At 40.9% G+C, this 14,994-nt stretch overlaps 1 protein-coding gene across 2 annotated transcripts in view; it reads right to left on the bottom strand.

Annotated features, from left to right (window-relative positions):
• TTC39B (tetratricopeptide repeat domain 39B) overlaps nt 1-14,994 on the bottom strand; it is a 129,807-nt gene that overhangs the window by 92,312 nt on the left and 22,501 nt on the right. The window contains exon 2 of one of the 2 annotated variants that reach the window (XM_058565823.1): nt 6,516-6,550. The exons of the other annotated variant lie outside the window; for it this stretch is intronic. Coding sequence (XP_058421806.1) covers nt 6,516-6,550 — 35 coding nt within the window. The remainder of the gene's footprint in view (nt 1-6,515; nt 6,551-14,994) is intronic. 2 annotated transcript variants of the gene reach the window in all.

A 14,994-nucleotide genomic window follows, 5' to 3' on the forward strand; every position in this document is an offset into this window, starting at 1 on the left:
TAATATCGACTTTGGCTACTTTTTCGGGCTTTGGGCTCTATTTCAAATAGGTGAGGTTTTCTATGAGGTGAAGTGTTATTATTTTGTGCTGCTACAACCAAGGTGAGGGGAGCGTGTACCAGGGACATTTTGGCAACATTAAAAAGGAGACGCGATGAGCCAGCCCCGTGGCCTAGCAGTTAAGTTCAGTGCACTCCGCGTCGGCGGCCCAGGTTCAGTTCCCGGCCATGGACCTACACCACTTGTCAGTGGCCATGCTGTGGTGGCAACCCACATACAAAATAGAGGAAGACTGGCACAGATGTTAGCTCGGGGCGAATCTTCCTCAGGAAAAAAAAAAAAAAGTTAACAGAAAATTGTGTATGAGGCAGTCTTAGGTGTCATAGGAAATAATGCACACCAGAAACCTAAAAGAGCAAGATAAAGTCTAGAATGGGTAAACCTTTGGATTTGCTAAACTGAGCAGGAAAGGAAGTTAAAATTAGAAGATGAAAGCAATGCTGGCAAGAGCAGATAAATACAGCTGAAGAGAGGCTGAAAGAGGCAATGAATGAAAAAGAAAATGCTAGGTAATTAGAAAGGGAGGTAGCACTAAAGAATGATTGTTTTCAGGATGAGAAAAACTGTAACACGGTTGACAGCAGAATAAAAGAAACCAAGACACAAAGGCCTGCAGAATTTCACATTTTAAAGGTTCACCAAGGGTTTCTGATAGTCACAAATCAAAACATCTCCATCACAGGGGTCATTTTTCAATACTGTTCTTTGCTGTTCTTCTGAGAACCAGTCATACTAATATGGAAACATCAACAGCAGTTGAGCAAAGAGTAGTTTTGTGCAAACACACACATACAGATCGAAGGAACAAAGTCCAGAAACAGAACTTTATTATTTTAATGAATTTATTATTTGATAAAGGAGGCATCATATATAAATTTTCTTTCCTTCACAGACTTAGCAAATGGTGTTGGAACAGTGGGCTAGCAAACTTAGGGTTGGCATGAGATAGGGATCTAAATTAACTTCAGTTGGGTTAAGTTTGGGGTTTTTTTGTTTCTTTGTTTGTTTTTTAGTTCAGCTGTGTCCTTACTGATTTTCTGCCTGCTGGATCTGTCCATTTCTGAGAGGTGTGTTGAAGTCACCAACCATGACAGTGGATTCATCTATTTCTCCTTGCAGTTCTATCACTTTTTGCCTCACATGGTTTGATGCTCCATTGTTAGACGCATACACATTAAGAATTGCTATGTCTTCTTGAGGAACTGATCCTTCCGTCCTTATGTAATGCCCTTCTTTATCCCTGATAACTTTCCTTATTTTGAAGTCTGCTCTGTCTGAAATTAATATAGCTACTCTTGCTTTCTTCTGATTCGTGTCAGCATGGTATATTTTTCTCCATCTCTTTACTTTCAATCTATAGGTGTCTTTATATTTTAAGTGGGTTCTTGTAGACAAATTATAGTTGGGTCATGTGTTTTGATCCATTCTGACAATCTCTGCCTTTTAATTGGTACATTTAGATCACTGACATTCAAAGTGATTACTGATATAGCTGGATTAATATCTACCATATCCATTACTGTTTCATTACTGTTTTCTATTTGTTGCCCTTGATTTTGTTCCAATTTTTGTCTTCCACTCTTTTTCTGCCTTTAGTGGTTTTAATGAGCATTTTACGATTCCATTTTCCATTCTTTCTTAGCATATCCGGTATATTTCTTTTTTTTATTTTTTTAGTGGTTGCCCTAGAGTTTGCAATATACATTCACAACTAATCCAAGTTCATTTTCAAGTATACTACACCATTTGACAGGTAGTGTGAGTACCTGATAATAACAAAATAATCCTAATTCCTCCCTCCCATACCTTGTACCATTGCTGTCACTCATTTCACTTATATATAAGCATGCGTAAGCATATATACACATAAAACGGGTAATTAAATACATTGTTGGTATTATTATTTTGAACATTATTTGTTAGATCAATTAAGAAAAATAAAGGTTTTTATTTTACTTTCACTTATTTCTTCTTTGATGCTCTTCCTTTCTTTAAGTGGATCTGAGTTTCTGACCTATATTATTTGCCTTCTCTAAAGAACTTTTTTTTTTTAATAAAACCGTTTTTTGATTTGTGATAAAGATTGGCCATGAGCTAACATCTGTTGCCAATCCTCCTCTATTTGCTGAGGAAGATTGGCCCTGAACTAACATCTGCGCCCATCTTCCTCTATTTTCTATGTGGGATGCCGCCAGAGCATGGCTTGTTGAGTGGTGTGTAGGTCCACGCCCAGGATCCAAACCTGCAAACCCCGGGCTGCCAAAGTACAGCACGCAAATTTAACCACTACACCACCAGGCCAGCCCTAAAGAACTTTTAATATTTCTCTCAAGGCAGGTCTACTGGCAACAAATTCCCTCAGTTTTTGTTTTCTGAGAAAATTTTTATTTCTCCTTCACTTTTGAAGGATAATTTCACAGATTACAGAATTCTAGGCTGGTGGGTTTTTTCCTCTCAACATTTAAATATTTCACTCTACTCTTTTGGTTGCATGGTTTCTGAAGAGAAGTTGATAGAATTCCTATCTTTGCTCCTCTATAGGTAAGGTATTTTTTTCCTCTGGATTCTTTTAGTACTTTATCTTTGATTTTCTATAGTCTGAAGATGACATGCCTAGGTGCCATTTTGGGGGGCATTTCCCCTGTGTGGTGTTCTCTGAGCTTCCTGAATCTGTGGTTTGGTGGCTGACATGAATTGGGGAAATTCTCAGTCATTACTGTTTCAAATATTTCTTCTGTTCCTTTCTCTCTTCTCCTTCTGGTGTTCCCCCTTACGGAGTTGTCCCACAGTCCTCGGATATTGTGTTCTGGTTTGTTTCAGTCTTTGTTCTCTTTGCTTTTCAGTTTTTCAGTATATCTATTGATATACCCTCTAGCTCAGAGATTCTTTCCTCAGCCGTGTTCAGTCTACTAATAAGCCCATCAAAGACAGTGTTTTTCATCTCTAGCATTTCTTTTTGGTTCTTTCTTATAATTTCCATCTTTCTGCTTACATTGCCCATCTGTTCTTGCATGCTGTCAATTTTATGCATTAGAGCCCTTGGCATATTAATCATAGTTATTTTAAATTCCCACTCTGATTATTCCAACATCCCTGCCATGTCTGGCTTTGATGCTTGCTCTGTCTCTCTAAATTGTGTTTTTTGCCTTTTGAGATGCTTTGTAACTTTTGTAGCCATACATGACATACAGGATAAAGGAACTGCTGTAAATAGGCCCTAAGTGATGTGGTGGTGAGGTGTGGGTGGTGAGATGGAAGTGTTCTATAGTCCTATGATTAGGTCTCAGTCTTTTAGAGAGCCTGTGCCTCTGGACTGAGAACTTCACAAATGCTTCTCAGTTGTTTTCTCCCCTCTCAGGTGGGACAGGGTGGCTAGAGTGGGCTGGAGTCGGGTATTTCCCTTCCCCAGGTCACTTAGGCTCTGATAATACCCCAGCAAGTTAGGCAGTGGTTAACTAGTTTCCCCTGAGGGCAGACCTGGTTAAGAAGAACAGAGTGCTCTGGTATATTTCAAAATGGTTCCTTTTCCAGAAGCTCAAGGGAATTTTTCTGATATTTACTGTGGGAATCTGGTAGAGGTCCTGGAGATAAATTTCACAATATTGGGGGAGAGGGCCCTCCCTATGACTGAGTTTTTAACTCTCAGAGTTGTTCACACTGAGCTGCCAGCAATTCATCACTTACAGTTAAGGTTTTCCAACCCTGGCACTGGTTCCCACGGTGGCTTCCACTGCTGAGTCTCTCTGCTCTGGTAAGCCATGACTCCCTGTATACGCCTGTCTGTCTCCAATATTGGGGGCAGCGGTTTGCCTTGTGTCCTCCCCTTTCTTATGGATCCAAAATGAGTTACGGATTTTTTTCAGTTTGTTCAGCTCTTGTTGTTAGGACAGAGTGGCGACTTCCAAGCTCCTTACATGAGAAACTGGAAACCAGAAGTCAAGTTCGGGGTTTGCTTGTTTGTTTACCTACGATTTGATTTTTAAAAACTAACAGACGTTAGAAATTGCTGATAGTGCCTTTCAGACCCAAAGGTGAAGCCACCGCCAGTCTAATGCAGCCAGTGAAATCTCAGAGAAACACCAGGGATAATGTGTGCCGCCCAGTGGTCGTGTCAATGACGTCAGTCTGACCTGTTTTCATCTGTGAGACCTGAACCCCTTTCTGGTGTGTCTGGCACTCTAGCTTCCCGCTGGGAACAGCAGTGCCTCCACTAGCAAACCCCCATTCCCAGCCCCCACAGCTTGATCCTCTTCCACCTCCGGGACTGCAGTCTCCCATTACAGCCCGAGCTCAGCTCCTACCACCAAGAGTGGAACAGCAGGAGAAGCGGAAAATCCTAAGATTTCTGGATAGTGGATAATATGTTCACCTTGAAAGTGATTTTTTTTTTTTTAATCACACAAACCAATTATCTTCCAAAGTGTACAGTATGAAAAGAGAACGGGAAAAAAGAGTAGCTTTACAGCAGAGAAACCTGACCTCAAGCCGGGCGGTCACGTTTAACATCGACAGTAGTAACCCACGCTGATAACATGTACCTTTGAGATAATGCGATGAGAACGATACTTTATATCTCTGGTCTTCCTCTCCAAAACACATGACCTCAGTCTAACCACGAGCAAAAAAAAAAAAAAAACAGACAAATCCCAATTGAGGAACATTCCACAAAATAACTGACCAGTACTGCTCAAAACTGTCAAAATCATAAAAAACAAGGCAAGTCTGAGCAACGGTCACAACCAAGAGGCGCCTTAGGAGACATGACAACTAAATGTAATGTGGTGTCCTGAATGAGATCCTGGGACAGAAAAAGGACATTAGGTAACAACCAAAGAAATCTGAATAAAAACTAAAGAAATGTGAATAAAATATGGACTTCAGCTAATAATCATGCTTCCATATTAGATTATTCATTATGACAAATGTACCGTGCGAATATGAGAAATTAATAATAGGGACAACTATTGTGGGGTATATAGGAAGTTTCTGTACTATCTTCACAATAATTCTGCAAAGCTGAAACTGTTCCAAAATAAACAGGTTATTTTTTAAAAATCCTAATCACAATTAAGTTTTTTTAAAAAAGATAACAAACATTTAACAACATAAATATTAAAACTTTTGGACAATACAAAATTTGTAACTCTAACATAAAGAAAAATAGCAATGGGGGGCAAATATCTATAGCAAATATGACAAAAGACTAAAGTGTATATATATTTTAATGTTCATAAGTATGTAAGAGAAACATTAAGAAAAAAGTTAAACAGGCAAAAGAAGACTAGAATTCATACAAAAGGAAATGCAATGTACTAAACAATAATAAAATTTTTAAAAACTAAAACAATTAGGTATTATTTAAGTACAAAACTGTTTCAAATATGGTGATGGTGCTGCTACATTTTAAATCACTTCACTTATACGGTATTGGATAACCGAGTAAAACTGATCAAACTCTTTTGAGTGCTACGGACTGAACTGCGTCCCCCCAAAATTCACACGTTGAAGCCGCAACCTCCAATTTGATGGTATCTGGAGGTTAGGCCTTTGGGAGAAGATTATTAGGTTTGGATGAAATCCTGAGAGTGGAACCCTCATGATGGGATCAGTGCCTTTACAAGAAGAGACACCAGAGAGCTTGCTCTCTCTCTCTGTCATGTGAAGACACAGGAGAAGGCAGCCAGCTGCAAGCCAGGAAGAGCGCTCTCACCAGAACCTGACCGCGCAGGCACCCTGATCTCAGACTTCCAGCCTCCAGATCTGTGAGAAAATAAATTTCTGTTGTTTAAGCCGTCCAGTGTGTGGTATTTTGTTATGGTAGCCAGAACTGACTAATACACAAAGGTGATTTGAGATGTATCATATAAGGAGCAATAAAAATATTGATCCCTCTTAATCGAGTAATTCTATATCTGTGAAGTTAACATTTGGAGATAATTCAAAAATATGACAAAGCTATATGCAAGAAAACATTCATTACTTAGTTTTAAGTTTTTAAATCGGTAACGACCTAAACATCTAACAATGGAGAAATGATAAATAAATTGTGGTGTTCCACTTGATCTAACACGATGTCACTTAAAATCATTACGAAAACTATGTAGGCTTACAAAAAATGCTTAAAACAATATGAGGCTACCTATGTAAATAAATATGGACAAGATGTAAAAGGGTTAGCAATGAACAAATAAAATTTAACTTGGAAAACATTTTTTCTTTTATTTTAGTTAAATGAATGTTATAAGAAATAATACTCAAAAATATATTTGATAGTAACGAGATACATCCTTTCTTAAGCATAATCACATCCTAATTCTTAAATTACAGAGAAGTGACTTTTTCTGACAGTAGTCACTACTCTCAAAAAAATGAAAATGAAATATTTACATTTTATATAAGAGAACCATCAATTTTTCTTTACTACATACTTTTTTTTTTATTATGTTACTACTTACACAGAGATGGTTTCCAAGGCATCTTCAAAGATGTCCTGGAGGGGAACAAAAAATACAATGAGTTTCTCAAGAATCAAGAACTCTAAAGGCAAAAAAGAAAGTGAGTCTGTCTGTGTGTGCAGGGCAGAGCAGGGAGAGTTCTGGTGGAATGCAGTAGAATCATTCCACTTAACTCTCACTAATGGAATACCTTTCAGAGAAACCAAGCATATGAATTTAAGTGAGGTTTCATTTATTTATTTATTTATTTTTATAATTTTATTTATTTATTTATTTTTTCCCCCAAAGCCCCAGTAGATAGTTGTATGTCATAGCTGCACATCCTTCTAGTTGCTGTATGTGGGACGCGGCCTCAGCATGGCCGGAGAAGCGGTGCATCGGTGTGCGCCGCGGATCCGAACCCGGGCCACCAGCAGCAGAGCGTGCGCACCTAACCGCTAAGCCACCGGGCCAGCCCTCATTTATTTTTTTTTATAATTAAGACTAGTAAAATATTCAGTTAGTAATCAAACTGGGCTAATTTGAAGAGAGTGTGACTTCTTTAATAGAGTTATCTTTCACTCTTCAGTCTCACTCATCCCAGATACAGGATAAAACAAACAACAGGACTTGCCCAATTTAGTCTTCTCTTTTCCCATGGCTAGCCAAGCTAGCAACCTCTGGGCCTTCGCTTCACATCTAACTTCACTACCCTCTTAGCTAGTCTTCCTGCCACCATCCTTTTAATCTGTACCACACAGATAGCCTTTTCTTTCACGCCACTGGTCTGTTCAAAAGCTACAACAGGAGAAAACGCCCCCTGCACACACACACTCTCACTCATATGCACTCACAAATCCACACATGCACCCCACACTCATACACACTGACTCACACACTCACAGTCTCACATATAAACTCCCAGTCATACACACACTCACAAACACACACTCACAAACTCACACATACATAAAGCTCCCTATGGCTATAAAAATCAAATATAAGCTCCTCATCCAGGTAGTTGGGACCCACCATAACCTAGCTGAACCTTCAAAGCATCTTCTCTACATCCCTACCACCATCACCGCAGCCCAAGCACAAGGACCTCACTGGTCACCCTTCTCCCAAGCCTAACACCCTCTATTCAATTTTTTCTACAACAGCTGTGGTTATTCTTTTCTTTTCTTTCTCTTCTTTTAATAAGCTCACACCATTCCACTGCTCTAGACTTCTTCAAGAGCTTTCCATTGCATTTAGAATAAACCCAAACTCCTTCCCATGATCTACAGAGCTCTAAATGGCCCTGCCGGCCTCTGATCACCTCTCTACCCACCGACCCCCTTGCTCACTCCACTTCAGCCCCAGATCTCTCTTTCTGTTCCCTGAACAAGCCAAACTCATCCCACACCTCTCTGCATTGTTGCCTCTTTCCTAGAATGATCTTTGCTCCACTCTTTCATGGCTGACTCATTCTCATCCTTCCATTTTCACATCAGAAAGCCACCTCCTCAGAGACTATGCTGATAACCCTAATTAAACTACTAGGAATAGCAGCTTACATATAGTTTCTCATCATCTGATTTATTTCATTCATAATATTTATCATAACCTCTAATCATCTTGTTTGTAAAGTTGGTTACAATCTGCCTCCATCAAGGCAGGTTCTTATTTACCATGTTTACAGAAAAATCACCAGGGCTAGGCACGGAGTTGTTGCTCAATAAATACACGTTGCCTAGTGAATGAATGAACTGAGCTTGGACTTCAAGGCTCTGATCACATCACCTCATTTAGAGCTATGATACAGAAATGAGGAAAGAGTAGGTTACAGAACTTTTCCCTTGCGTGACCATTAATATTGCACAATGTTTATACGGGACTCTGCATTTAGGAAAGAAAAGGAAAAAAACTGTGTAAATACTAGAAAGAAGAAACAAAGTTATAAGTAGTGGCAGAACGGAGTGTAGAATTTGGGGTCCCTGACGTATTGATCTACGTTACTTCCATACTCTGTAAGGGAGGTTGAGGCAAGGGCAATGCCCTCTTATCCTCACTCTCCAGAGATTAGTGACTGGAACAAAATCAGAAGCTCGTAAACCAGCCACTGGAAGAGAAATCAGCTAGTTCTGAAGCAAAAGAACCACAGCCAAAAGTAAAAAGATGCTTCTCTGGCCCTTGTGAAAATTCTTAACTAGAAAAAGACTCTTTTCTCTAAATCAAAAGTCTGAAGAGGCTCTTGGTATCACAGATTTTGTCATTTTGAATCATAGCTCAGTGTCCCACACGCCAGCACACAGGTTATCACGCGAGGGGCTGTGGAGAAGGGAAGAGACTCTCCTCTCCAGGAGCCCAAATCTGGCTGTGATGATCAGCTGCCTGTGCCAGACACCAGGTCTCAGTCCCTCTGGCATCACTGGTAACCCCACCTGGGCTGACCCTTCCCAAGAAAGGGGGAAGGTAGAGAGCAAGCACCTGGAAGGCTTCTGTGCACCCATCTGCCTCCTCACAAACCTCAACACAGAGCAGGGCACACAGCAGACAGTGAAGTACTGAGCGGGTTCTCCATTTAAAAGGAGACAAGGCTTTTACAAGCAAGAAACACTCCTATCCCCACCCTCAGAAAAAGAGAAACTAAAGAATACCAAGTTAGAAATCATCTTCACTTAAGTAACATCTCTCCATTTTGTCAAATGCAGAGGGTTCTCTAAAAAAAAAAAGCATACTGTACAACACTGTGACCATAGTTAACAAGACTGCGTTGTATATCTGAAAGTTGCTCAGAGTAGATCTTAAAAGTTCTCACCACACGCACACAACAAAACTGGAACTATGTGAGGTGATGGATGTGTTAACTGACCTTATTATGGTAATCATTTCACAATATATACATATATCAAATTGTATACCTTAAATTTACACAATGCTAAATGTTTGTTATATCTCAATAAATCAGGGCAAATTTTTTTTAATTAAAAACATGTTGAAATCTATTCTTTAAATTTAGCTAAATAATAAAAATTGAATAGAAATACCTCCATTAGTAATGGAGAAAATCCACCAGAATGCTAGGATATTATTCTAATAAACTAGAGATGAGAAAGAAAGAAAAAAAAGGAGAGAGAGAAAAAAGAAAGAAAACTTGTCAATGAAGCCCAGACAAAAGGTGAAAATTTTTTCATCTTAAAAAGAGGAAAGATAAAAAGAAGAGCTAAGATTTACTGCGTGCCTGTCATGTGCCAGGCACTTTACAAAAGCTGTCTCGTTTGCTCTTTCCGATCTGCAACAAGTGAATCCAGCGGCAGGTAAATTACCCGCCCAATATTACACAGCTGGTAAGTGAAGGAACTAGGATTTAATCTCAAATTTCTTTAACTCCAAAGTATTTTCTAATGTTAATAAAACTATCCCCCAAACTTGGAACTAAGGCAGTTGGGCAGGAGTGGGGGGGCGGGGGAGTTGGCATAAACTCTCAAGGTCATTCTGCAGCATCATTGAACAAGCCCTCCCAAGGATTCTTTAATTCTCTAAAATGTACTTATGTTTGACTTTGCTATTTATTATCTGATTAGAACCCAGACACTGTGAGGTTACATGTTAACTTTACATGTAGATTTCTAAATGGTAGAAAAACCTCAAAGATTATAGTTTTATTGCCGCATAGAACATTACCCAGTTTTACATATAGCCCAGCAATCTTAATCTAACATTGCCTTTTTTTTAGCCTATAAATACCTAGTTCCTCAAATGCCCTTTGAATCAGTTTATCATCTCACTAGTTTCCTCACTGATGGGTTAAATAAAATTTTGCTGTGTTCATTTTCTATCTTTTTTTGTGTGTGTGAGATCAGCCCTGTGCTAACATCCGTCCATCGTCCTCTTTTTTTTTTGCTGAAGAAGACTGGCCCTGGGCTAACATCCATGCCCATCTTCCTCTACTTTATATGGGACACCGCCCAGCATGGCTTGCCAAGCGGTGCGTCGGTGGCGCCCAGGATCCGAACCTGCCAACCCCGGGCCGCCGCAGCGGAGCACGCACACTTAACCACTTGTGCCACTGGGCCCGGCCCCTCATTTTCTCTCCTTATGAGAGTCACATTTCTAATTTTTAGAAATGATACTTTGACATTAATAGTGACAACACACTCTCTCCCTGGGTACCAGCTCCTTGGGAAAACTGCTATGGGTTCTGCCTGGCAGATGGAATGCCAGAAGTCAAAGAGATTGTCTGCTCATACCTCCCGTACCATATATCCAGGGACCAACGGCCTCCTTTCTTTCTGTCTCTCTAGGTCCCGACGCCCAGTCAATTTCTACCCCTTCCTGCTACTGCCTCAGGGAGCTCCTGTCCTGTGTGGGGTCTCATCAGGACCCCTAGGTTTGGCATTTGATCTGCAGCAGACTGCTAGTCAACAACCTCCCACCCAGCACTAAGTAGACCCACATATATTCTTTGTGTGGTATAACTAGATTTTTCTACCTATGGTCTCTGTGATTCTCCATATTCACCATCAACTTCCCAGCGTTTCTCCAGTATTGGTTGTCATTTCCCCAGGGATTATCATAAGCTGGTTTCCCTTAAACCTCCCAGTACTGGGTAGGCTCACCCTGTGGACTCCAGTTGAAACACATACAGTCAGAGAAGCATCCAGAGTCCTTCCAGTTTAAGGAAATTAAGACAGCTCACGCCGCTGACAAATACGACATACTCAGAGAAAAGCCTCAGTGTTTAGTTCCTTCTTGACGGCTGCTGGATTTGCCTCCCCCACTCCCATGCCGGGCCAGCCTCGAGGGGCTACTACCCTGGGGCCTAGTTAACAAATGTTTAACTGAGCCCCACCCGGCCCCTAATCATACGTTGCATCAAAATGGTACCTGACTTTTTCAAGAGCCTATCTTGACTCCCTGGCTGGAATCAAGGGCCATCATATTCCTTTTGAATCCACTTTATAACCCAGTACAGTGCTTCGCACTTCACAGACTCTTAGCAAATAAGTGTTGGCTGACTGAGTACTCCTATCTTGAGACGGAAGGTCCTTACCCAGAGCAGTTTCATTTTGCAATTTAGCAAATAGGCTAGCCCTGTTAGGTGAAAGATTCCCTGGAGGACCTTCCAGATGCAAGGCTAGCATCCAGGGCCTGCTCCCTGCTGGGGGCTGGGGGCCGGGGGCGGGGAGGCCTAAACCATCCCTGACCCCAGATGGATGGAGGACCCTGGTCACGGAAACGGACACAGAAGCAAGGAAAGGAGATGGGGGTGCTGCATCAACAACCAAGGCTTTTCTAAACAATTTTCCTCTTAATTTGTTAACTTGGTTGTCTTCTGAGTAGCAAAAATGCACGCAAGTGCATTTAAGTGACAGCAGGTTCTTAACAAATATTTATTTAAGAATCTTAAATAATGAGGATAATAATGAAGAAAATGTTTACATTCTTTTTATCCCTAATGGGGAGAGGCAAAGAATAAAGATAACAAATATGCTATTAACAGCAGTAATTTCAATACTTTGTATTAATTTCCAAAGAGACCAAATAAATTTACAAACTTTTCAGGCCTCCACATCTGAATTTTAATTTACTTTGAGGCATGAAAAGGAATATGTGGCAAATATTACTCCAAGAAGGAAGAGGAAGTAGGAAGGAACATGATAAAAATTAAAACTAGGTACCACAACCATTACTGGCTATTTATCCAAAGAACTTGAGATCAACAATCCAAAGAGGCTTATGCACCCCTATGTTCATTGCAGCATTATTCACTACAGCCAAGAAGAGGAGGCAACTCAAGTGTCCATCGACAGATGACTGGATAAAGAAGATGTGGTATATATATAATGGAATACTACTCAGCCATAAAAAAGACAAAATCGTCCTATTTGCAACAACATGGATGGACCTGGAGGGTATTATGTTAAGCGAAATAAGCCAGACAGAGAAAGACAAACACCATATGATTTCACTCATATGTGAAAGATTAACACATGGACAGAGAGAACAGTTTGGTGGTTACTAGGGGGAAGGAGGTTGGGGAGTGGGCACAAGCGGTGAAGGGGCACATTTATATGGTGACTGACAATGATGTACAACTGAAATCTCACAATGGTATAAACTATTATGACATCAATTAAAAAAAAAAAAAACTAGGTACCACAAATCCAAAAAGTTGAATCACTCCTCTAAGGGCCTCTTCCTCTCCTCTTACCTCCTCCTCCTCCTCCTCATCCTCCTCCTCTGCCTCTTCCTCCATTTTTCCCTCTCTCATATGGATGACTTCATGGGTCTGTGAGCTGATGCCACCATGTTCTCATTTAACTGTTGTTATTTAGGAAGGGATGACAAGGTTTGCTGGGGCTCTGTAGACACCTTCCTCCTCAGTGAGAACCAACTCCACCCCATAGCAGCAGACCCTCCTCCCCAGAGCTTTCGCCCAACATTCCATTCTACTGATCAAGGAAGCTGTGTGTTAGGTACCATGGACTCAAAGAACCCTAGAGCTGCTTAGAACTCTGACAAGCCGCAGATTCTATGCCTGGCTCTGGGGCACATCTGGACCATTCCCAGGGAGATAACACACGAAGAAGATGCCCCAACTCCCCTGGGACTAGGGCAGGGAGTAAGAGCCATGGGTATCGGGTCCTAAGGATTGCACACACCCCTCTGCATGACATTCACCCCTGGTGAATCCACATGATCAAAATGGGAAACCAGATTGACATCAGTTGTCACACTTTATCATTATCATAGAGACACACCACAATTCCTCAAATACTGGATGTAAATTTTTTCACATGTAAAAGGAGAAAGCACATTGCTAGTCAAAGGAATCATATTAGAAATATGTAAACTTAAGTAACATCGTTCCCCACTATAATTTCAATGAAGGGTTGATCTTTCTAAATGAGGATTAACTAATTTAAAATATGCCTTTATTACGTGTCTATTAAGTGACTTTTAGAAGAAAGTTTGGGCAAAGAACTTTTTTTTTAAATATATGTGCCCTAAGCTCATCTGTCAGGAATAATTTTCATTCTGCTCACATCTGCCCTCCATTTCTCTGGAATCTATTTGTCAAGCTCAAAACAGAAGGCCCATGGCCTTCTGGAGCATTTAAACTCCACAACTGGATCCCAAGGGCTACCGCCAATTGCTCTTAAATGAAATGCTACATTTTTTAAAATTTCATATAGTATGAGGGAGCATCAATGCCTTGAAAGCCTCTGAAGTCAAAAGCAAAACTCAGCTTCAGCAACCACATTACTGGGTCCGAAGGGGCCAAACATCACTCATACCTCCCCTTAAAGGATTAATATCAAAGCAAGTTCTCTGCGAAAACTTAAGTGACCCACAGAGCTCCTAATCAAAGGGAAGGAAAGCCATTGGGGCCCATCCACTAGAGACCAGTCAGGCTCCCTCCTGCACCTGGCTCTTGCAGTGAACAGACTGTGACCTTCCCAAGATTTAAAAAGATCAGACTATGAACATAATTCTCAAATATAGCAGACAGAAAAGAAAAAAAGAACATGACACAGAGTTCATCTTCCGAACCTGCCCAGGTTTGTAAAATCTGGGTTTTTTGGATACACTTACTAAAAAACCGGAGGTCTGCAAACTTTACTTAAAATAGAGTTTTTGGGGGCTGGCCTCGTGGCGTAGCGGTTAAGTGCACGCCGTAGCGGTTAAGTGCACACCCTCCGCTACTGGTGGCCCAGGTTCGGATCCCAGGCGCGCACCTACGCACCGCTTGTCAGGCCATGCTGAGGCCGTGTCCCATATAAAGTGGAGGAAGATGGGCACGGATGTTAGCTCAGGGCCAGTCTTCCTCAGCAAAAAGAGGAGGATTGGCGTGGATGTTAGCCCAGGGCTGATTTTCCTCACAAAAAATAAATAAAATAGAGTTTTTACATTTTTAATAAATACAAACAGTAAAAATCAACTGCCAGAAGAAATTTGCGCCTTAGAAATTTTTATTTTAGGGGCGTAAAGGTTAAACGTTCATCACTTGAGATTGAAAATAATTTCACACATTCTCCAAGCGTAGCAGGAAAATAGTTCTATAGCTGTTCTTGTGACAGAGAAATGCTCTAATATTACCCTGTATAAGTTGTCTTCTTTTTTTTTTGTGAGGAAGCCCAACTCTGAGCTAACATCTATTGCCAATCCTCCTCCTTCTTCCTCCCCAAAGCCCCAGTAGATAGTTGTGTGTCAGAGTTGCACATCCTTCTAGTAGCTGTACGTGGGACTCGGCCTCAGCATGGCCGGAGAAGCGGTGGGTCGATGCGCGCGTGGGGTTCCCGGCCGCCAGTAGCGGAGCGCGCACACCCAACTGCTAAGCCACGGGACCGGCCCTAAGTTGTCTTCTTTTTAAAGAAGACATATTTACCAAAAATCACAGATCTGATAGTGAAAATTGGAGATATAGAGTAACAGCCACTTCACTAGGAACAATTACTTTGAGCACATAAGTAAATTGAACACATTTTTATTAAGCAACTATTACATTTCA

The sequence above is a fragment of the Diceros bicornis genome, chromosome 22 (assembly GCF_020826845.1).
Source record: "Diceros bicornis minor isolate mBicDic1 chromosome 22, mDicBic1.mat.cur, whole genome shotgun sequence".
NCBI lineage: Eukaryota > Metazoa > Chordata > Mammalia > Perissodactyla > Rhinocerotidae > Diceros > Diceros bicornis.